Source organism: Nestor notabilis, unplaced genomic scaffold (assembly GCF_000696875.1).
Source record: "Nestor notabilis isolate BGI_N333 unplaced genomic scaffold, ASM69687v1 scaffold15676, whole genome shotgun sequence".
Lineage (NCBI taxonomy): Eukaryota > Metazoa > Chordata > Aves > Psittaciformes > Psittacidae > Nestor > Nestor notabilis.
Genome location: NW_009931614.1, coordinates 129,949 through 152,254, shown reverse-complemented (window position 1 = coordinate 152,254; position 22,306 = coordinate 129,949). Strand labels below are relative to the sequence as shown.

Genomic DNA, 22,306 nt, shown 5'->3' with positions numbered 1-22,306 from the left:
GGGGGAGCCGTGAGGCTGGGGGCACCCTGGTGGAACCGGGGGCTTTCCCCTGTCTCTTCCCTGGAGCAGCGCTCAGCTCTGCCTGTTCTCCACCAGACCGCTTAAAGCCGCACGTTTGCCACGCCACCCGTGTCTTTAGCAGATAACTCTACAGAGACGTTATCTGGGTAGTCTGGGGATAATTTAGGAGCACAGTTCCCCGACTTGGACTCTAAATCAGCGTGCGGGCATCCGTGTGTCAGTGATCTGGTATTCAAGGTGTACCTGCAGCTCCCGGTGACTCCGGATCGCTCCGGGGGCACCTGGCTGTGGTGTATGGCTTTAAAAGCCTAACTTTGGACTCGGAGTACGTATTTCATGTACGTGCTCTGTCAGAATTATGTGCTCAGGCTCAGCCTGCTCCTGCTCGTTCTTTTATGAGATGTGCAGTATGCAAATATAACTTATTGCCACTGTTTCTCCTCAAAATTCGTTCTGAAATACCTTTTTGTTTTGGTTTGGTTTTTTTTCCATCATAGGTGGACTTTTCATGAGGAACACTGTTCAGGAGCACAGTGCATTTCGGTTTGCTGTGCAGTTATACAACACAAACCAAAATACCACAGAAAAGCCCTTCCATTTGAACTATCATGTAGATCACTTGGACTCTTCCAACAGTTTTTCAGTGACGAATGCTTGTAAGTAAATACATGCTTTTTTAAAACAGCAACAAAAATGATTGTTATCTATCCTTGCGTTCAGTTTCTCCCTGGTAGCCTGGCGTTCTTCGTGCAAAATAATGCAACAAATGTGTGTACTGGCATGAGGTTTAGTAGATTTGCAGCATTCTGTGGTTGAATAATACCTTAGGGAAAGTTCTCTCTCCACTTCTTTTCACCCTTTTAGTTTTGTTTTCCAGAAAAACAACCATCTTATTTATGTAGCAGCGCTGTTTAGCTGTGATCAGTGAATTGCTGCTGAATTAACCTCCCTTTTCTGTTGGGGCTACAACCTAGCCGTGTGAAACAGCATGATTTGAAGTAAAACAAAACCAGCTGTTTACAAGTGACCTTGAGGGGACATGGTAGAGGGGCTTACTTGCCTTCTCCACCCTGAAATACTAGGTTGTTTTCTTACAGTGAGAGTCGTGTTAAAAGCTGAGACAACTGTAAACTGACAAATACTGTTAGAGCTGAGGGGCGAGAAAATGGAACCAGAATGTTTAGCGTTTTGAGAAATAGCTCTGCACAAGCAGTACATACATGTAATTTGAGCCTTTATTAACAGAAGAAGCGAAATAGAACTTTGAGTAGTGTTAATGTGGTGTTAAAACGTGAAATTGCTTTCTGAAAGACTGGTGCATGCTCCGCATTTAAAAAAGCATTCCTTTACCAATAGCAATTCTTGAGCATTTGGTGTACTGATGCATCCAAGTTCACTTTTATACCTGTTTTATAGTAAGCCTTTGAAAATGAATGGATTCTTCTTGTGAGGTAGTTGCATGCACTTTGCAGTGTACAGATATATGCCTGTACATCATCTAAAGGAACTCTGAATGCAATGTACTAACTGTGTTGTGAACAGGAGCCCTGTTCATATACTCACAGTACAAAATGCTCAAAGAGGAAGCATTGTACTAAAATTATCAAGTATTGGAGTACAGAAAACTTGCTCTAAAACAGTTTAATGTTTTGAATATCTGATTTCCTCATTTTTTTTGTTTCTTGGGGCCAGCATACTTCTTATATTCCTGTCCCACACTGTATAATTGGAAGGCTACCCAAGTAGACACTTTATTCTTCTAGGATTTCAGCTATTTTCTGAGGAAGTTGATGGCTAGAAAATATACAAGAAGGAAATACTTGCAAAATTTTGGATTGGTATTCTAACATATCCCCCATGTGACTGGTTCTTGCTAGTGCAGCGTTACACTTTTTAAAGGGCTTTGAATTGGGACCTTTAAAAGTTTTGCAGGGGGGTGAATTATATAATATGCAATAAAAATACTTGGTAAAGTGGGAAAAAATGGTAAATAAAAGCGTGTCTGTGCTTTGCATCTTTTTTTACTAATCCTATCCAGCCTCAACAGCTCTTAGAACAAATATCAGACTATTAATCCTTAATCAGTATAATCCCTTCAAGAGGCTGTATCTCAAACATAGTTTCCTAAATATCAATTATATGGATTTAAACTAAATATGTTAAACTGCTCGGGTGATTAATTATTAATTTTTTTTAAGTTCTATTACTACTGCTTCACAGATCCCCCCAGACAAGGGAACTACATGTTCCTGCAGAGGCAGTCAACGTATTATTTGGTCATCATGCTTCTCACCTGACACCGAATGATTTTTGTCATTGCTTAGTAAAAGCTGTGGCAATTTTAGTCAGATGAGCTGGTTTTCTGTAGTATAGGGCTGCATGTTCCGATACACGTTACCAGTGTAGTAAAATTGGGAAAACTTAAATCTCTGGAGAAACCATAGACCAGAGAACACCAACCTACAGTAACCTATTTAAAAACAGAAGATGTGAAAAAAGAAACAGAAGGAAGAAAATGAAAAGGTGACCTTGTCTATAGCTATGTCAACCATGTGGTAATACTGGTGGTAGGAAAAGAATGCAGTGAGTCCAAGTCACCAGTCATCTAGGTCTCAGTAGCTCTAAATAAATAATAAAAAAAAATAGCATAGTTGTTCTCTTTGGATCTGGAAGCAATTATCTTTGAAAGTCAGAATGCGCCTACGTATCAATAAAGTACAGTGAACTAGCAGCTCCTCACACTACCTGGCTAACATGTAGAACATTGTGGCGTAAGTACCCTTAATCACATCTTCGGTTCCCAGTGGAGTGGCAGATAATTTCAGGTGCTGCCATAGCCGTGAAGGAGTTATTTCCACAACGTTTTTACTTCTCTTGAAGATAAGCATAAATTTTCTCCAGAGCTGTCACATAGCCATTTGATCAATATTTGCAATTGGCAGAGATCCATAGGAGAGGAACCTGCAGTGACTCTTGACTGCCTTCACTGGAGAGGGAGACTGTGACTGACTTTGTGGTCAAATAGGTAAAGGAGCTGAAGGAAAACTGGAGAAATTGTAGCATGTGTAGCTTGAGCCTAGGGCCTGTACTAGTCAGTATCCATAAAATAATACTTTTCATTCGCCTTTGCTTTGATTTATGTGATAGGTGACTGTAGTAAGTGTTCATGTGTGCAGGAATTGAGGGAGGGCTCTGCTCAGGAAAGAATTATGTTCTTACCGTACAGCTGCATATCCCTCTTGGTGCAATTTGGTGCATTCCAGGGGCAGGAGGAAAAAAGTCTCTTCTGAAGTATCCTCATGAGCCAGAGATAAAAAGCCCACCTTAGGTAGGGCTGATTTGGCCATATCCCAACGTGGGAACAAACTTGTTTAGAAGCAAAAGAAAATTCCTGCCCTAAGCCCCTCCCTCTCATTCCTTTTTCAGTTAAATTATGCATAATTTGATTTATGTACATGTATTCCCTGCTTCACTGCTACGCAAGGCCCCTCTCTCTGTATTTCAGTTACAAACATGCCTACAGTATTCATCCACTCTGTATTTATCTTCCACCTAATTATTTAGCTGTACAATATCTTAACAGAGGGAAAATACAGGCACAGATGGAAATTCTGATGTATTTAAACGTTTCAGAATAATATGACTATAACAACTCAAATGTATAAATTCAGCACTGGAGCATCTCTCATGCTGTTCTTATAACCTCTGATAAAGGATGTTAGTATTAATGTTGAATTATGCGTACAGTTCTGCAGATCAAATTCCCTCGAAATAACCCGCGTATGTCTTTCTGCTCTGCACTTGTAGTGCACTATACTAACACTGCTCCAGCCTCTGCAGTGTCAGCTCATTAGCACACAGATCTCATATTCCCTCTCTGCACTGTCATTGCAAAAAATTGCTGTTGTACACCTTTACAGCCAACAAATGTGCACTTGTGATACGTACAGTTTTCAAGAAATATATAGAAAAGTAAAGTCAACCTTCTGCATAGTCCTGCTGGAATTTCTCAAAAGAAAGCATTAGTTTTCATTAAAATCTGTTGATCATGTAATGATAGTGGTGGGATGTGTATGGGTGAAAAGGGGCTGTGATTGCAGAATCTAATTAATCTACAGGCAGATTCCCTCTCTCAGCTAACCTATCAACTGCAAATTCTTGTCCTGTTAATTTTTCTGAGTCATTTCTCATATATCTTCTGAACCCAGAAGGCTTTTTGTATTTTACCAAATGATGATGTGTAGTGGTTTTTCCACAGGCACTCTTTTTTTTTAAGAGACAAAAAAAAAGAAGATACAATGATACGCTTACTTTAAACTGCTTAAGTCTTGTAAGTGATTGCATGCTTTTTAAAGGGATCTGACTTCAGACTTTGTTCGGAAATTTTTCTTTAGCATCCTTGCAGTCCTTGTGTTTAATCTTTAAAATACAAGTTACAAGGTTTTAGTAGAAAAAAATGCTTGTTTGTTGGTTTTGAGGGCATTGCAGAGAATGACACTACAGGGCTAATAGCAGCAATTTTTTTCCAATTTAACTGCATTATTCCCTTTTACAAAGCACAGGTGTGCATATATAAATAAATATATATATATGAATACTCACCCGCACATGTGCACACACACTTTTTCTTTAGGTGCTACTCAGCATTTCTTTTTGCTAGTGGGCAGATAATTTGCTTCCCTTGCATCTGTATGCTCTTCGGCCAGCTGGCAAAGGACACAGATGCTGAAAGTGGTCAGCTCCCTTCTGCCAACAGCATAAGCATGTCTCGCTAGAGCCTTGCCAAGTTAGGGCCATGTACTGGTGGTTTTGTGTGAGTAGAGGCTGTAGGGTAGATGCCTCACTCTCCTGATAAAGAATGCACTGTGGTTTCTCCAAGCATACCTGGAAATATGCCTTCTACACAACCCATTACAGATCCCTGAAAATGCCTTTTGTGTTGTGGAACATGCTCAAGTATTGTGTGTTACTGCTCTATGACAAAGAGAATCAACAGGCTTCATTTTAGGGGTCTAAGCTTTTGTGGTTTTGGGATAGGTTGAAAAGTGAAGGGTGCCTTTCAACTAAAGTTTCTTTGCACTTCGTGACAGAGGAAATAATTTGTCATTAAGCTGAATGTGAACTCTCTGTTAGTAGTAGGAACCATACAGCTTTCAATGTTTTTATTTTTTTTTCATGTTTTATTATTTCTTAAATTAATTTTAAAATAAGCTGACTCTCCTTTCTGTCCACCTCTGCTGCGTGCATAGCATTTACATACCACTTAGGCGTTAGGGTTCTGTTTAACTCGCTCTGTAGAGGTGAAAAAAAAATCTTGGACACTTTTATGAGAAACTTTGAATTCACCAAATGAATAAAGAATTAAGCATGATAAAGAGCACCATTCACTTGTTCAGTTTCAGGAAATTTTTGTGCAGATATAGTGATGAAATTGTTCACTGTTCCAATAGAGCACTGGGCCTGGAGGACCCATAAGACTATTGGCATGGGTTGGAAAGCTAGTGATTAACTACACCTTCCAATAAAATGTGTAACAGCTGTAGTTTATCTCTGGGAGGAAATGGAGATGCCATGATGGGAAACAAGCCTGTTACAGTAGCTTTTAACAACAACAAAACCCCACAGTTTTGTTGAAGGCTGACTTGGGAGCTTGTCCAAGAGCCACAGAGAACAGTGGGTTTCTTTCCTCTGGGTTCGTGGTGTTCAGTGTCTGGGAGGTGGGAGGCCTTCCTACTGCAAGTGTAGGACTGTTACGCAAGAAGGTGTGAAATGAGGGAGCTGATGTATCTTTAATGATTCTTTATTTTTGCAATCCAGTGATTTAACATTTTTCCATTTAAAGTACATGTTTTGTCATTACCGATTTTGGAATGCCAGTTTTGATTTAGTCAGGTGTCCTTAAAATGCTTTAGAATATGTTATTTTTAAAGCAGTAACAGTTTGGTTTTGTAGTTCAGTTTCAAACCAAGCCAAACCATATAATGAAAAGTTGTGTTCATTTATGGTGATTAAGATGTTTATGTTGAATTTGTGTTTGGCATTTAAGTTACAGCCTAAGATCAGTACCTTCTATGCTGCTGTGAAGTACAAATCACTGGAAGGCCATGGCCACCTTTTTAAGAGAACTCAAAAGGCAGCCTGAAAATTCAGTACCTATTGTCATGAGGTCTGCTATCCAGGGTCTTTTACCTCCACTGGAACAGTGTGGTGATCTATAAATAGAAATATAAAAATGACTGATCTACATCAAACCAGTTTCTGTAAAACTGTGATGATCACCAGTGAAGCTGTTTCCAGATTTCAGCTGTGGGGATGCTTTTTCTTGAGATGTGTGTGTTACATTTCCTGTCAGAGGCAGAGACATCCTTCCCTATGTTATATCACCTGCTTTATGTTATTGTTGATCTTCACAATATCAGATGCTCTAGGAACCTCAAACTTGAAATAAACTTGGAGTTTTTCCTGTGCAGTTACCTGATGAAGGCTTCAAAGTAGACGCTCATGTTTGGCTGATTGTAGTCATTGTAGTGTGGGTACTAGTAACTGTCACACAGCTTCACAGCGTGTACTCTGGCCTGACTGTACCAGGGAGTTAGGAGGTACTTGTGTAGCACCAGAAATGCAGAGTTTATTTATCAGTCTGTAGCTATATGTGAAAAATCCAGAGGTGGTGCATGCCTTTTAGTTGATCTCACCAAGATGTAATTATCAGGGCTAAAACTATCATACGTACACAGCAAGAGAGAAACAGGTAAAAAGGTTTCTGTGTAAAGAGGAAGAGGAAATGGAGGAAAGAGTTCTGTGAATGAATCCACCTACAGTTGTTTGTGCACATCCTCCTTGTGGTATCTGAGGCACCGGATCTCTTTTTATCATCTTAACCACTTCTAAAATAGCGAGTGGCACCGTGCAGCCCTCACACGTACACTGCACAGGAGGCACAGAAGCCCTTACTCATGAGGATCAACCCACAGGGATGCTGCACTGCCCATCACTTGCCCAGGCACTTGCATAAAGGGTGAATTGCTTTCCTAGAATAGGGTGATAGCTCAGAGGAGGACTCTTCTACAGCAATGGGGTGGTCTATCTGGTCACTAGTATGCAATTATTTTGCTAGACTGGAAGTTTCAGATATGCTGAAAGTTTTTTGTTTGTTTGCTGGTTTTGGTTTGGGTTTCAGGTTGGTTTGGTTTTTTTTCAAACACAATTTACAACGTATTCACTTTCAGACCTCTTGTAAATTATGTGATTGCCTTTGGACACTCAGTCCTGCCCTTGTGTTGGGATTGTATTTGTTGGAGTTTATTCAAAAGTGATGTTTGAAATTCTGATTAAGAATTTAAAAAAAAAGCAGGGCTGCATGGTGACTTCACTGTCTTGAGTCCTTTTTAATACAAAAACTGTCCTAAAAAAGATATGCAGGTATCTGGGAAAGGTACCTCTTTGATGGTACATAGTCCATGTAGTTTGGTAACCATAGTTTGTGGTACAGAGATAGAATTCGCTGATGGTACATAGTCCATGCATACTTAGTTCATTCCATGTTTGCTTTATTATTTTCCTTACTCTGTCTCCTGGACTTAAATGTAAAATAGTGCTTGCAGATTTCACCATCAGTAGTTTTGTTTATATGCAAACAAGCATTTAGGCTCAGCCCATGTGGTAAAGGGACTGAGCTTGGGCAATTGTGGACTCTTCTGATGGCTCTTAGCATGATTTGGAGTAAGTCAGTTTGTACTTTCAGTAGCACCATTTTATTATCTCTTGTACAAGGGTAATACAATTTACCCTTATCAGACAGTATTGCAGAGCTGTTTGCAGTGAAAAACTTGGAGAGCTTTGGCTAACAGCAGCTTTTTCATTTTACTGATCACTTCTTCCACTTCTCTTCCTAAAACAACAACAACAAAAAAAGCCAAAACCAAACCCAAAAGCTAAACAACTCCCCACCAAAACCCAGCTTACTCTTCATGCTTCTGAAAAATAAATTGAAATTAGCACTTGCTAATTAGCTGTCCTTGTCAGAAGATGTACATTCCCACTGATAGACCTGCGAGAACATGTGTCACAGCTGTACAGCAAGCCTATCTATCACTTGACAAAGGAGAAATTTTCAACTGTTTCCCTGAAATAAGCAAAGCTGTGGGAAAGAAAGCAAGTTTATCATTTGAGAGTTCTTCATCTCCTGCGCTTCCTGGATCTTTATTAGAAGTATGGTCTGTACTTCTGCAGCACAGGATATGCCCAGCTTGCCCACCTGACCCACACTTGGACTGCTTGAGTGGTAGGAGAAAAAACTGTCTCTACCAGAAGTGGTGGTGCCTGCTGATTTCTCTCAGTGAGGTCTCTAGAATGTGCTGTAGTCAGTACCTCACAGCTGCCAGCTTTTCCAGACGTACAGCACTGCATTTCAAGGCTGGTACCTTCCAGAATTTCCTTGTCTGATAGCCATTTTGGAGATCTTAGTCTGAGACAGGTGCTGCAGCCCACTTAGGGAATATGGATTGGGTCTTATGAATTACAGAGTTGCTGCATCATGACACACATCTTGATTGATCTCTGTACCCTGCTGTATATGCTCAATTCGTTAAAACTTTTTGCTGGTTGTTGTTGTTTGTGTTTTTCTTGTGAGGGGAAGTGCAGGGGGAGAGATGGCTTGGGGAGAAATGGTAATTGATGAGTTTTTTCAGGTGAGGAACTATTCAAGGCCTCTCTACAAGAAAACATGGCAAGATACTGGCTTTTACCGACTGCAGGGGTTTTGTCTTCGTAGGCTATACCACTTGTGTCACCAAGTTTGGATTCTAATGAAGTCTGATGTTTGGAAAACTCAAGTTCATGTGCCTTCTTTTTTCCCAGCAGTTAGATGAGAGCTAATTAGAGTCCATTGATTTGCAACGGACTGACCCAGGGTCTAGCCCTGAATCGAATCAAAACTGTTAGGGGGATTCTAAATTGTGTAGCAAGTTTAATTTACTCAACCATCTTTCTCCAAAGTTCTTATGCAGTCAGAGAGCATCTCTAGAGTGGCTTTACTGCCACTGTAGAGGATGTCAAAAGGAGTTGGACCTAATGAAATGCTGAATGAGTGAGCAGTCAGCATAATACCTGCTATCCTACTTTGAATTTCCTTTTTAAAACACTGCTTTTTGTGCCTACTTACTTGTGATTTCTTGATGAGTATAAAATAATACTAAAAAAAAAATTTATACAGTTGTTCTGTCCCAGCTAATCCTATTTCTTTCCTATTCTGGCCACATCAGCAGAGTAATTCTCATGACCAATGGTAGTATTTGTATTCCTTGGCCAACTCAGACCAAGTTCCTCCATAGAACCATTATCCCACTGCTATTCTGTGCATCCCAGAAATGGATTGTATATCCCAGAACGTTATGCTGCATGACTTCAAAAACACGTGATTGAAAATGACGGGAACTGTGTGACTTCCTAATTTTTCATTTCAGATGTAGTTCCAAAAAGGTTTTAAAGATTAGATTGGGATCAACCAGAAAGTTGTAGAATTCAAAATAAAAGCTTTTTAAATAGTTTCAGACTTTGTTCAAAACATTGACTCAGATTCAGCTGAAGCCAAATATTTTGTTTTGGAAATGGTGATTTCTGGGTTTTGTACATTTTTATTCTTGACTGAAACCATTTGGTGAAGCTTATCCCAGTTAGCAGGATGTTTCTGCAAACAATCTGCCTTTTTCAGTGTAACAGCACCTGTTCTGTCCAGTTTTTATAATGACATCTAGATGATGGATGTGGAAGAAAGAAGTGTATGTTTTGGAAGAAGCTGTCTAGGTTTTTTCAGGGGATATAGTTCAAGCTGCTTTTGATGGATTTTGTGGATAGACAATTTTTGTCAGTTGAAGAATGTATAGCATGTCTTTCCACACCATCTACAGGCAACTTACCTTATTACCTGGAGAGGCAGGGAGATAAGCCCAAAATTGATCAAAATGATACCAGTTAACCCTCCTGAAGTTTTCCACTGCTACAGTTTGACGCTCCAGGTGCAGAAATTGCCTTGTTTAAAGCACGAATCAGTATAGCTTTACTGCATGCAGAGCGTGGTAAATGTAGTGATGGTTTCTACAACCACAGCGTCCTGTTTCAGAGGTGTGCATTCTTATGCATCAGACGTACTTTACTGCCACTTGTTTTGTGCTGTGTTAGAGAAAAAGAAATTTCATGCAGTGATGCTTGTGCATATCTGCAATGACCACTGGGACCTAAATGTTTTAGTGCTTCATTGTTCTAACAGAAGGCAAAAAGCAGCCTCTTTGTATCCCATTAGACAAATAGGTGCAGTCAAGGTACCTAATGGAGCCTTGCTGTGATCTGATTTACACCAGGGTAAATTTGGAGTAGCTGTAGGGGGGATGTGAAGAAGTGAAGCCAGTACAGGGTAAAAGAAGAGTGGTCCCTTATGGGGTATTCTTGGCTTTAAGCCTCTGGATAAGTGGTGGATGTGGGTCCAGGAGAGCCAATGAATTCTTTGAGGGAGACTCAGGGCATCTTAGTCAGTAGCATACCTCTCCTCCAGGACTAGCAGGTTGTCCAGGCTCTTGACTTCAACAACTAACTGAATACACCCTTGTGTAGCATTGCACATATTTCCTCTTGGAACTTTTGGGAAATTTAACAAAATGTTCACATTCAGCAGTAATAAGTGTCCCTTTATAAATGATGCTGGGTATCTCTGAAGTATCTGTAATAGACTGTAGAGCAGAATCTGCCAAGGAAAGATTTTGGTTTTCAGTTGAAACAAAATAGTGTAAATCAAATAGTCTCCAGTGGAAAGTGCTGACCTTGTTTTTAGCAGGAGTCACTTATACATTCTCTACTTCTAGATTTTCATGTATCTTTTTCCTTCCCCCCATATATGCATTTTTGTAGCTCTGAACCTTTCACTACTTTTCTGTCTGTATCAGTTTATGGATTTTGCAGTTCTTGTATGAAGAGAGGCTGGGTGGGGTTAAAGACCATAGACTTCCATGAAATTTAACTCGTGTCTCTTATGTGCTTGCATGAGTAGTGACTGATTATAAAACACAACATCTTTTTCTGAGTCGCTCTAGAGGTAACTCAAGAACAGATCTCTGGCAAAACAGGGTCTTTTGGCTGAAGCATAAAGCTAACATTTTAACCTATTTTCATCTGTAAAAACACCCTGCTATTTTTAACAAATAGGGAACCTATCGTGGGTTGTGATGCTGCTAACTCCTGCAACCTGGTCAGGTTCCAGCTTGGATGAGTATCAGCATAAATCAGTTAATCTTCTGGAAGCTTTATTCAGATAAATTATCTGCACTTCCTGTCTTAAATTCTTATTGTGGTGTTCTGCAGTGCTAGCCCCTGTTTCACATAAGATGCATTTGAGATTTGAGGCAATCTGCATATGCAGGAGGACATAATTTGATATTAAAGTATATTTTCCTTGCAGGCTTTTCTGAAAAGATCCTGTGCTTCCTTGATGATGTCTGGAGATTCCCTGTGTTAATAAGAACTGTTTTGTTAATTGATTCCAGAATCTGCTGCTCTGGAATAACCTGACTTAATCAGGATCTCCACATGAATTTAAAAATGACATCTTTCTGGACAAAATTGCAAGCAGGATTAATATGATTCCTTCTTTCTACTGTGTGGTCTCTAAAAATGCTTCTATCAGCCCTGTGAATTTCTTGTGTACGCTGGCTTGAATTCAGTCTGTTGCACCATTCGCTGTAAGGGGATTAAAATCCCGTTGAAAATAACTTAATCAGAATCGATTATTAATTGTGTTTTCAAGAAGCCTGGGTGAAGCTATGTGTGAAATACGAATCTGTCATTTCAGTTTCTCCGAAATTCAGCTGTGTAATTCAGTGTATGTGGAGTAGTCTTGAAAAAAAGCATCAGAAAGCTCCAAAGACAGGAGACCTCCTCCTGCAAAATGGGTGTGGGAACGGCTATAGCAGTTGAAGATTCTCCCCTGCTATCCTGCCTGCCTCATTCCTGGATGAAAGGTGCTACAGAACTATGAAGCATTAAGATCAAACCTCCTCCTGGATAATCAGGACTATGACTTTGTTCTGCGTGACAGAGAGGGGCCTGAAGTTGAGCCGCTGCTGCCTGCCTTCACCGCTGAGCCTGCCAGCTAAAGGGTCAATTAGTGCCAGCTGCAGGAGTGCGGCTCCCTTACAAAGGCCTGCGTCCACTTAGAACTGTTCATTTAAGCTCTCATTATAGACTTCGGGTTAATAGCAGGGTACATTGCTACCTAATCATTTACCTGAAACTGAGGGGTTTTATTTTACCAGTTTAGCCCTTCTTCTATCCAGTTTGTCTGGGGTGTTTTTTCTCTGACGAAGTCCAATATTAAATCTCTGAGAGAAGTCTATCATGTGCTGTGATGTTTACAGTTCTAGTACGTAGAGATTTATTGACAGTATAGAATAAAAAGTAGTTATTTTATTGCTTTGATCATCAATATTTTAAAGATCTGCAGCTTGATAAATTCACCCATTCTTAAAAGCTGGATTTTCTCTATGAATGTCCTGAAGGCAGTTTTACGTTAACAGTATAATCAAGGCTTTCATTTTAAAACAGCTGATGACTTTCTGTTTGCAAAAGCAACTTCCACAGCAAAGCCTGTCTCATTTCCCAGAGGTGTAGAGTCACCAACTGGGTTGAGAGCTTCACTGTTTGTCCACTGTTAAGCGAGTGTTCCCTTTCTGAAGAAGTGGATGCCATTAATCTTTTTGCTGTTGGCCATTATGCTAGAAACTTCCCACTGAAATGCTTCCTTGGTGTGGCTGCGTGTGCTGATTGTCCTTCACATCATACTAGCAATAAGCTTGTAAACTGGGTAATGCTACAACTTGAAGATTAATTGCCAGGATACAAATTTTCTGAGCAACAGACTTTAAGACTGAAAAGTGATTGTTTATGGCTATAGATGGAACAATGTGATTTTTTTTAAACCTGGTCCAGCAGTTTGGTTACCTGGATGTATGCACATACACTGTTGCTACCTGCTCAATAGCCTATGCAGAGGGCTTGGGCACTTGTCTACAGCTCATCTGACAGAGTTTCACTGGAGCATTACGCTGTGCGTGAAGGAGCTGAGGTGATGGTTTTGGCTTCGATTCATGGTATCTGCAACAAAGAAATTGCTGCAGTCGGTGGGGTATTGAGCTCTCTGCAGTGGTGTCTCATGGCAGCACAAATCCTGCCTGAAAGCAGATGAGTGCCAGCCTCTAGGTCCTTGGGAGAACTGCTCATTCCTCTGTTTTCCCCGGAGCACACACCAGGCATCTTGTGATTCAGCAAAATAGGGTAGAAAACCTAATAATAATAATAATTCTCAGGAGCAGGAGATATGTTCAGAGCCCCAGAGCCAGTGACCCACAGACGTGCAGGCTGGTAGCAGTTGTGCTGCTGTGCCATCCCAAAGCCCAGCAAGGATGCCAGGGGGAGAGTCACTCCAACCACAGCAGTTAGATCCCTTTTTCACTTCAGGGCTTGGGAAGTTTTCTTTTGGATCTGTGCTCCACAGAGGTGTGTTTTTCCCTTTAGTCAGCTGAATATTTGTTTTCCTCTGTTCTCTGTTCTTGCTTTGATAGATAGGACCAGATAGACAATAATTAAAAAAAAAAAAAGAAAAGAATTAAAAAAAAGAGCTATTTCACTTCCCAGAGACAGTGAACAGGCCTGTGAATGGCGCCTTCTGTTCCCCGTCTGCCTGGGTTCACCTCGCAGCCATCAGCCACAGCACTAGTCTCATTCCCATTGCGCTGTTAGGTTTGTTTCACTCTCAGAAACTCCTTTGAGAGTGGGCAGGTTTCACGCTGAAGCAGTTAAAAATCCCAAAATTGCTCACGTTTCCTCAGAAGTGACATTAGTTATTCCCAGGGTAGGTTTACTCAGATTACTGAAGCTTTGTCTGAATCCAGTTTGACTTTGAGATGGTTACAAATCCTTGGGATCGTGTGAGTTCCCTGCAGAGCTGGAACTGCTGTAATGCTGGAGGGATTCCGATGCTTTCGGAGGAGCCTGTATGTAAATGCAGTAACTGGGTGAATGAAAAACCAGCAGTGTAATTCTCCAGCATTACTTTCTTGAAGCCTGCCATACCTTTTGCACTGGTACGAGACTTTGAAGCTCCCATTGATGAACCCCCTAAAACAAATGGCTGAGATTAGTATTATTTATAGATAACCACAGAGATCATTCATTCCTCTCAATCTGTGTATTTTTGGGCAGCCCAGTGAAACTGATGAAATTGCCAGTTGTCTGAAATGCTACTGCCAGTTGTTTGAATGAACGGTATTGATTACAGTTACAGGACTATTCATCTCATACTGGCACGCATACAATAGGTGTATTATAAAAATGTTGTCTCTGTTGACAGCTGGGTTATGAAATGATACACTGAATTATATGTCCTTATAGGCAGTGTATACGTAGACGTTTCTCAATCCTAAATCAGAAGTATTTAAAGTTACTTGAAGGAATATAGAATGGAGTATTGGACTTTGAGGACTATTACAGTACCTTCATCAGAACCAACCAGTTAACAAATTTATGTTGAAATCAGCTGACACAATGAAATTCCGATAGATGCTAACTGGTCTAAATTATCTTCTGCTGTGAAGGTGGAGAAAATTTTGTTTTATTAAATGAGTAAAGGATTTCTTACAAGATGTAGATACAAAAGAGACCGTTTAAATCTACTCTATTGGTAATTACTTTAAACATCAAAGAAAACCTTGAGGCAAGCCCTATTTGCAGTATGTATGGTGGTAGTCTTCTGCCTTCATAGCACATACTTTCACCTTTGATTTTTTTATTTAAAAAGATGCAGTGATCACGTTCGTCTACACTTACCTGGAAAAGTTTTCCATCCTTCATTCTGTCGTTACTTAATGGTGTGTATCCCAGTTGCCTGGGTTGCTCCATCACATCAGGTTTTGCTGTGGGACTCACCAGAGGGAAGCTCAGCAGATGGCCCTTTGGCTGCAGCTTCTGTCCCTTCAGTGGAGCAATCTGTCGTTCTAACTCAAAATGGGTTAGAACAAGCCCCAAAAGCTGAAATAAAAGCCCCTCTTGTGTTTTAGAGAATGTGACCTTCCATTTGTGCATTGCTGTATGTTTGAAGGATTTGTATTTTGAAAAACTGTGATTGTTACATAAAGATTGGATAGACTTTAAGTACTGTGCTTGAAAATTTCCATTGTCTTGCTCTGTAGTCATGAGTGATCAAAAATAGATTAAAATGCTCAAAGCATTTTTTTAAAGTTTTATTAATGCTTACTTGATTACATCTGAAATAACACCACTGTCTCCAGTAGCTGCTCTGAGAGCAGACTTTCCCCATATTTACCTGAACTAATTGCTACATTGAACTTCAACAGTACACAGTGGTGACAGATGTAACTGTAGAACGCTTGGGTGTGCTTTAACATATATTTGCAGTGGTAGAAAATTTAATAAACAACTGCATTTAAGGTTTCATAAATTCCATGTAATTCCAGATCACAGCTGGAGTAGATTGACATACTATGCTTGATGTAAGTACATGGAAGCAGATTTGTATCACCATGATTCTTAAAATCTTTATAAATTGTGTGGTGTTCAGTTGCCAAAGGATCACGTTCTCTTCAGTTTCTGTTACCTATGTTCGTTTTCAAATGGGTTTTCTTTTTTTTTTAATCATAATTTTGTTTTTCCATGGCATAAACTGTCAATTTCCTGAATAGGAAAATACGTTTTTCTCTTATTCTTTCTTCCTTTTTCTTCATAGTGTGAGATTTTTCTTTACCAATAAGTGATACATTTGTCACCATGAAAAAGTTTTCATTTGAGCATCTTGTGTCATTGGTTTCTCAGATCCTAGCAAGCCACTTTTCCTGTTTCCTTCTGCTCAACATTTCTGCTTTCTGTTCCTTTGTATCAGCCTCTGCAATGAAGCTGTTGAAATACAACCACATTACTTGATGGTGGTTTATTTTTGAATTCTTTTTCTAAAAATTGAATTTCCTGTTCGGAGATGGGCTATTTACATATTTACATGCTCATCCTCCATAAAAGTGGATGAGTTAGCAGAATAAATATCCCACACATTTATGGGAGAATAGACACCCCACCCCCATGCTGTCAGTGTAGAGGTGGATTCTGTTGGCAATGTGTGTGGTGCAGTGGTTGACAAGATACAGTAGCAAGGATAAAACATTAGCTACCACACTTGGCAAAATTTAGGGGTCTCTTCAGCTGCGAATGGCTGTGCTTAATTGTTCCTGAAGGCTCCCCTGCTGAAATGGTACATCAGAGCAGCGCAGGCTGAGCAGTTGCGGTGTCTGAACTTGTTCCTGCTGCTCATGAACCAGGTATACTGTAAATGCAACAGTAGGCACTCCCCTTATCTCTAATTAAAGCGTGTCTGCAAATTTGGCTATTCAGCTGCCGTATCAAGTTACTCAAAAGCTAACTTGGGAGTTGAAAAGTGGGTATTTTTGCTTGGTACATGTTCTCAGTACCTTTGCTTTTCTGGCTTCCTCAGCCAGATGGAGAAGTGGAAAAAAAAACATGGAAAAGTGTGATAAATTCTACTGTTCATCTCAGAGTAAAGAGGAGAATTTTATGGGAATCCTAAGGAAAGGTGGCTTTCCTGAAGCAGTATTTTCTCATTCTTCTCTGGAGCTGCTGTATGGCTGGTTCAGTCCTGCGTGTCTTTTAAAGATGTGAGATCAATTATGACAATGAGGATTACATGTGATGGTTATCTGGATTCTTAAGAAAACAAGAGCAGAGGAGGAAACAGGGAAGGGCAATTTGTCATTTGAGCTTGTATATGGCTTGTAGCTAAAAGTATTTACATGTGGTGATCTTCAGCATTATGTGCACTTCTCCATAAAGGCATTAACAGCTTGTCCATTGCAAGAACCAGTGTGCCTGTGTGTGGACTCCACCATGATCTTCCATTAGAAGTCAGTCAAATCTCTGCTTCTGGATTTATTTATTGTTTTGTCTTTCTAGAGAGTGACAACATGTGGGCTTGCTTAGCTTAAATAACTGGTTATTTTTCAGATCTAGTTGATCACAAGCCCGAGTTCTTCATCTGAACAATCTACTTGAATAGGTGACCCTGGAAAGCTTTTTCTAATCTTAGGCAGCAATATAACTGTAACAGAAACTCTGATTTAGAGGAAAATAACTTTCCTTCTAAATCATGTTTCCTCTTATGGTTGATTTTCATTATTTTTGAGAAGTCTTGATTTTATTTTTTTTTCCTTTCAGAGCAAACTTGGTTTTGTTGTTTTCCACTACAGCTGCGTCATGGATAAAATGCACATCTCCTGTTTGTGCAAACAACATTTGCTTATATCAAGGACAAAAATGTAAAAATTATATGTACAGCAACATCATTGTGTAATATTACTGTAATGAGTAATACTTTTTAATAAGCTACAGATCAATGTCATTGCTCAGTTCCTGAGAAGAGTCTCACAAAGGTGAGTTAGATTTTATGGGGTGAGATGAATTTTTCACTTTCTCCCTGAGTCTCCCAAAACTGATATTCAGAAATAAATCTTTTAGGAGGAGAATTTAATTATCTTGCATTTCCCACATCGTTGGCTCTAATTAAGTGACTGTCGTTTGGATTCGCTCCCTCATTTGGGAAGTTTGAATGGATTCTGTATCTACGACGGTTTTAGAAAGAGACTTCAGAATGCAGCTTTTCAGAAGACTACAGCTCTGTAGAATGTGATTAGTTTCTCTTATTGGCTTGACCCAGTGCATTTATTGTGCTTTGCTGAAGTCATGGAAATCCTAGATACTTACTTACAATTGTTTGAATTGTCCTTTTGGTAAAAGAAAATGTTTTTATTGTGGCAGTGTGATGGTTTCTTTGTATTCCCTAATAGTATACTCCATGTTATGTTTTTATTCGAAGTAAGATGTGTGATAGCAGGGTATTTTTTTGTTTGAGAATAGTTTTTGGGGCTGGGAGAGAGGAAGGAGAGGACCAAGTAAGTGAAGAGAAGCCACAGCTTAGAAAAGGATCCAGAGCCAAGAGGGTTAAATTACACTTCTTTCTGCGATGTGACATTGCTTCTAGGACACAACCTTGGTGTGTTTGCTGGTGCTTTTTGAAAGATTTTCAATTACTGTATCATGGGTAGTTTTTATGGAAGAGAAGTGTTCTTTCTGAAGGAAAGAAATTAAACCACACTTGCTTCTTTTGGAGCTAATGTGTAGCTGTATCAATATATTCATGGCTACTGAATTATCCTGCTTCTGTCAATCTCTCCTCTTCCTGTAGCCCCTCAACAAAATAAGAGGACAGATTCAGAGTATTTTGTCTCCCCCAGAGTAAAAAGAAGGGTTCTGTCAGCTGGCTACCATATCAATTTATGTATAACCTGAGAATTGTGATGGGATGAAAGATTTTTAGCAAATATAGATTAAAACAGAATAAAATCCCAAAGGTTCTGTGCTTAAAGAGACGCTAAATTTATGCATTACATATAAAGTGTGTAAAATTGACTTTCCTGCTGTCCTTACTCATAGCACCAATGTGACTGTCATTGAAATGAACCATTCTTTTTTTCTTTTTGCAAGTAGCAGCAATCTCTGACTTGCTGCACTATCACATACCTGTGTTTGTTAGTCCCATCACTTTCTTCTTCATTTTTTAATACAGTAACAAGAAAGAGAGGAAGAACTATATAAAAGCATGCTGTTAAATCCATTAAAAGTATACTGTTAAATCCATTAAAAAAATTGAGAGAGCTGAGCTGAGTGCAGGGCCTGAAACTGCCTTGAAAATCATCTTTTGAAACTGACTTTGTATCCAGCTGAGGATGGAACAAATACACTGAAAAGGATGAGAAGAAGAAGCTGGGATAACACAAATTTACTACTTGAACAAAGAAAAAAACTCTTCCAATGTAGTAACTCAAATCCTGATTGCTTTCTTTAATAGGATGGCTTCAATCGGATTTGATTTAGGGCTAGTTTCGCTAAGCTATGGAAAAATGGAGAGCCAGGAGGGGGTGGTTTTGTTTGTTTTTAAATTATTTTGGTGGTTACAAAATAGTCTGGGCGCTTTCAGTTCATGGAGTTTGTAGGTTGGTTTGTTTGATGTGGTTTCTGCAGGTCTCAAGACTTCTTGAAATATTGGACTGACTTTTCTTGGTTTAGTGGAAAACTGTAAAGGCCTTATGTCCATACAGCAGCTTGAGGATTCATGATTATGCTCCTGACCAGAAAGGGTGTTAGGAGTATGTTAATCTAATGAGAAAGATTAGAAACAAATTGGAATATCTTTATATGTTTCATGTTTACTTACTGCAGATTCAACAGTATGTTTAGCCTCAGAGGCAAAGAATGGCATAATAGGACTTGAGTGCCTGTTTCTCTTTTATAGGTGATCTCCGTAGAACAGGAGGTAAGAAATACTGTCTGGGCTTCTTTGCGAAGCTCGAAAGAGCTGATGTATTCATCAGTCCTTTTTATGCAGTTCTACAGGAGGATTTAAATCTTCATGTCTTCAATTTATTAAATTATTATGAGAAAGTCATTCTATTGTTATCAAATTCATTTTTCTTATGCAAGTTTCTATGCTATTTTTGTTATAGCAAGGTATTGTCTCACTGATAACATTGCCAGGGGGAAGGAGGGCTTGGACTGGCTCATCTAAATGGAAAATATACATAGAAAATCAGAGTACAAGGGAGTCTTCTGTGCCTATAACTGACATTTTTTGGAAAATGAGGTCTCTTATACCTTCTTTTATAGTCTGGAGAGACACTTCACTTAGTCCATTAATCTTTCTGAAAAGCTTTACTACCTGAGTTCACCAAATAAATCTATTCCAAGACCTACAATATTTTCAAGTCCAAAAAAATAATCTGTTGATGGGCCATTTTGAAAAGTTTGACACTGTCAGGGAGTCTGTTTGAATATCAGACTAGGAAAATTTAGTAACAATTGCCTAGAATTAGCTCTGTAGGATGTATTAGCTTAAACAAACACAAAGGCACATTATCATAGTCCTTTCTTTTGTCTGCTATTTTGATGGGCAGTATAGAATTATGTAAGATGTATGTGTGTGGAGTGAGAGAGAGAGTTCCTGGTTTGGAACCTAAGTTTGTGGTGAGCTGCTTTTTGTCAAATGACATGAACGTGTCTCTTGATAACTGTTACACTGGTTTTAACGAAAGAAAAATATTTATTTAAAATGTAAACTGAAATTGGCAATGATATTTGCAAGTCAAAATTCAGTGTAACTGATCTATAAAACCTGAAATATTTTGTGAATTAATTTAAAAGAAATCAGTAAAGCAGAAATTTAATAACCTTATATTTGGTAGGACAAGGGTACATTTAATTTAAAGCGTTACTTACAGTCTCTTACTGGAGTCACATACCAGTTTCTATTCTGTTGTGCCTAGCAAGCTGATTTTGTTATTTTAAGCTTACTTAAAAGGGAGCTGAAAAATTAATCAAGTTCACTGAGTTCATGAAATAGTTCCTCCTATGGATACACCTGTGCCTGCTGTGAATAAAGGCTCCCCTATCTACCTACAGAGCCTAGTCATGTTGTCCAGAACTGTCAGTGTTTGTTTCCAATTTGTCATCTCTTGGGAAGATCCTTCCTAACCTTAGTCCAGTTTTGTTCAGTGTTTCACCTCCCAGGAGGGCAGTGCTGCAAATAAGGGGATAACCAGCAGCTGGGACAGGAATTCAGGGTGATGATGTTCTTCTAGAAAGAGCTTATCTTGCAGCTGACTGCAGAGCTAGAGCAATGGTACAGCCGTGTGAGAACATTCCTTAAGACGGAGAGATTTATTGCCACCTATCATCTAAACTGCTACAGTTACACTTTTCTGTGCTGGTAGATTGGCTGCAGGGACTACGTCATAGGGATGCACAATGCCATTTTAAGGCTGTTTTCCCCAGCTTCGTACTGATCTGGATACCACACAGTCATGAGATTCATCTACTTGTTCCTTGGCAGACCAGTACCCCCTAAATAGGCTAATTCCATATGGTATCTCAAGGACTGGTTGAGAGCTCTGGAAGATTTGCTGAAGTGACTTACTGAGGGAAGGATCCACAGTGCATTGCTCTTTAGAAATTTATACTTATTTTCTGCTGTAACAATTAGAAGTTTGGTTCCCAAGACCAGAAAAGACTTGTGTTGCACTGCTTCTGTTCTTTCAGACTTCCCCCTGCCCTGACTTACCTCTCCTCCCTAAGTTTACGGAGTATTTTTGCAGGATGCTTGGAATTTGTTGTTGTATACAAGCAAGGTGTTAGCAGCTTTAGTGATTCTTGTGAAAAGCCAGAGGAGAATTTTTTAGATGCTTGTAATAAATGCTGCTATTACAGTGGGATTTGGGTTAAGGGTGCTAATGCGTCTCTGAGGATGGAGAGCATGTCCATGAACCAAGAGGCTAAGAAATGAGTAGGAAACTAGGCTGCATAAAGATGATTAAAGAGTAGGTAGAAAAAGTATTTATTTCAGTATTAACAATGTTGCTATTTTAAATAAGTGTATTTACATGCAAAGAACCATTATGTAAAAACAGGCCTGTGTTTGAAATACAGTACAATTTATTAAATCCAATCCAGAAATTTAGAATGTGAAAATACTACGAAGTTTGCAGTGAGCAGACTGGTTAACCGTACATATGAAACAAGAGAAGTTCATGACATCACTGACATTAACCTTTGTGAGTATTTGATACCTGTCATGTGCAGTCTGACCTGTCAAATTCCATTTTTTCAATCAGAAGACTTCAGATGGTTTTTGCACTAAAGATTAAAAAAGAAGGGGGAGGGAGGATGGTGTAATGAACCTGCTTTTCCTGCTTTTGAACATAAAACTTCACTTCCTTGAGTCACTTCAGGCTTTTCAAGGGGCACCAAGAATTCAGGTTTAGGAGCCTCTTGGGTAGAAGGATGTGGATGCAAAGCAGGGATTGTAACTCACCAATTATAAGCTATGGTGTGAATAGTGTGTGTAGCTTGGTAACTTTGGTAAATCTCAGAATATTATCTCAGGAAAGCTAATGTTTGTTAACCATGTTTCCAATGTAGAAGAGCTGTAATGGAGATAACATAATGCAGAATTTTTTAAAGATGTCAGTGGTTTTGCATTCATTGTGTTTGTGCTGATGAAACCACAAACATGATGAGATCACAGCAAGATTCTCTGGCCTGGATCGTGGCGTGCATAAAAGAGCTTCTAACTCAGAAGTAGAAGTTATGCGACTCTTCTCATTTTCTGTTA

At 39.4% G+C, this 22,306-nt stretch overlaps 1 protein-coding gene across 1 annotated transcript in view; it reads left to right on the top strand.

Moving 5' to 3' along the window:
* The first annotated feature begins 517 nt into the window (after positions 1-517).
* The window catches only part of GRIA3 (glutamate receptor, ionotropic, AMPA 3), a 145,423-nt gene continuing 123,634 nt past the window's right edge, over positions 518-22,306 (top strand). The window contains exon 1 of the mRNA XM_010015997.1: positions 518-677. Within this exon, the coding sequence (XP_010014299.1) occupies positions 530-677 (148 nt within the window). The 5' untranslated portion in view covers positions 518-529. The remainder of the gene's footprint in view (positions 678-22,306) is intronic.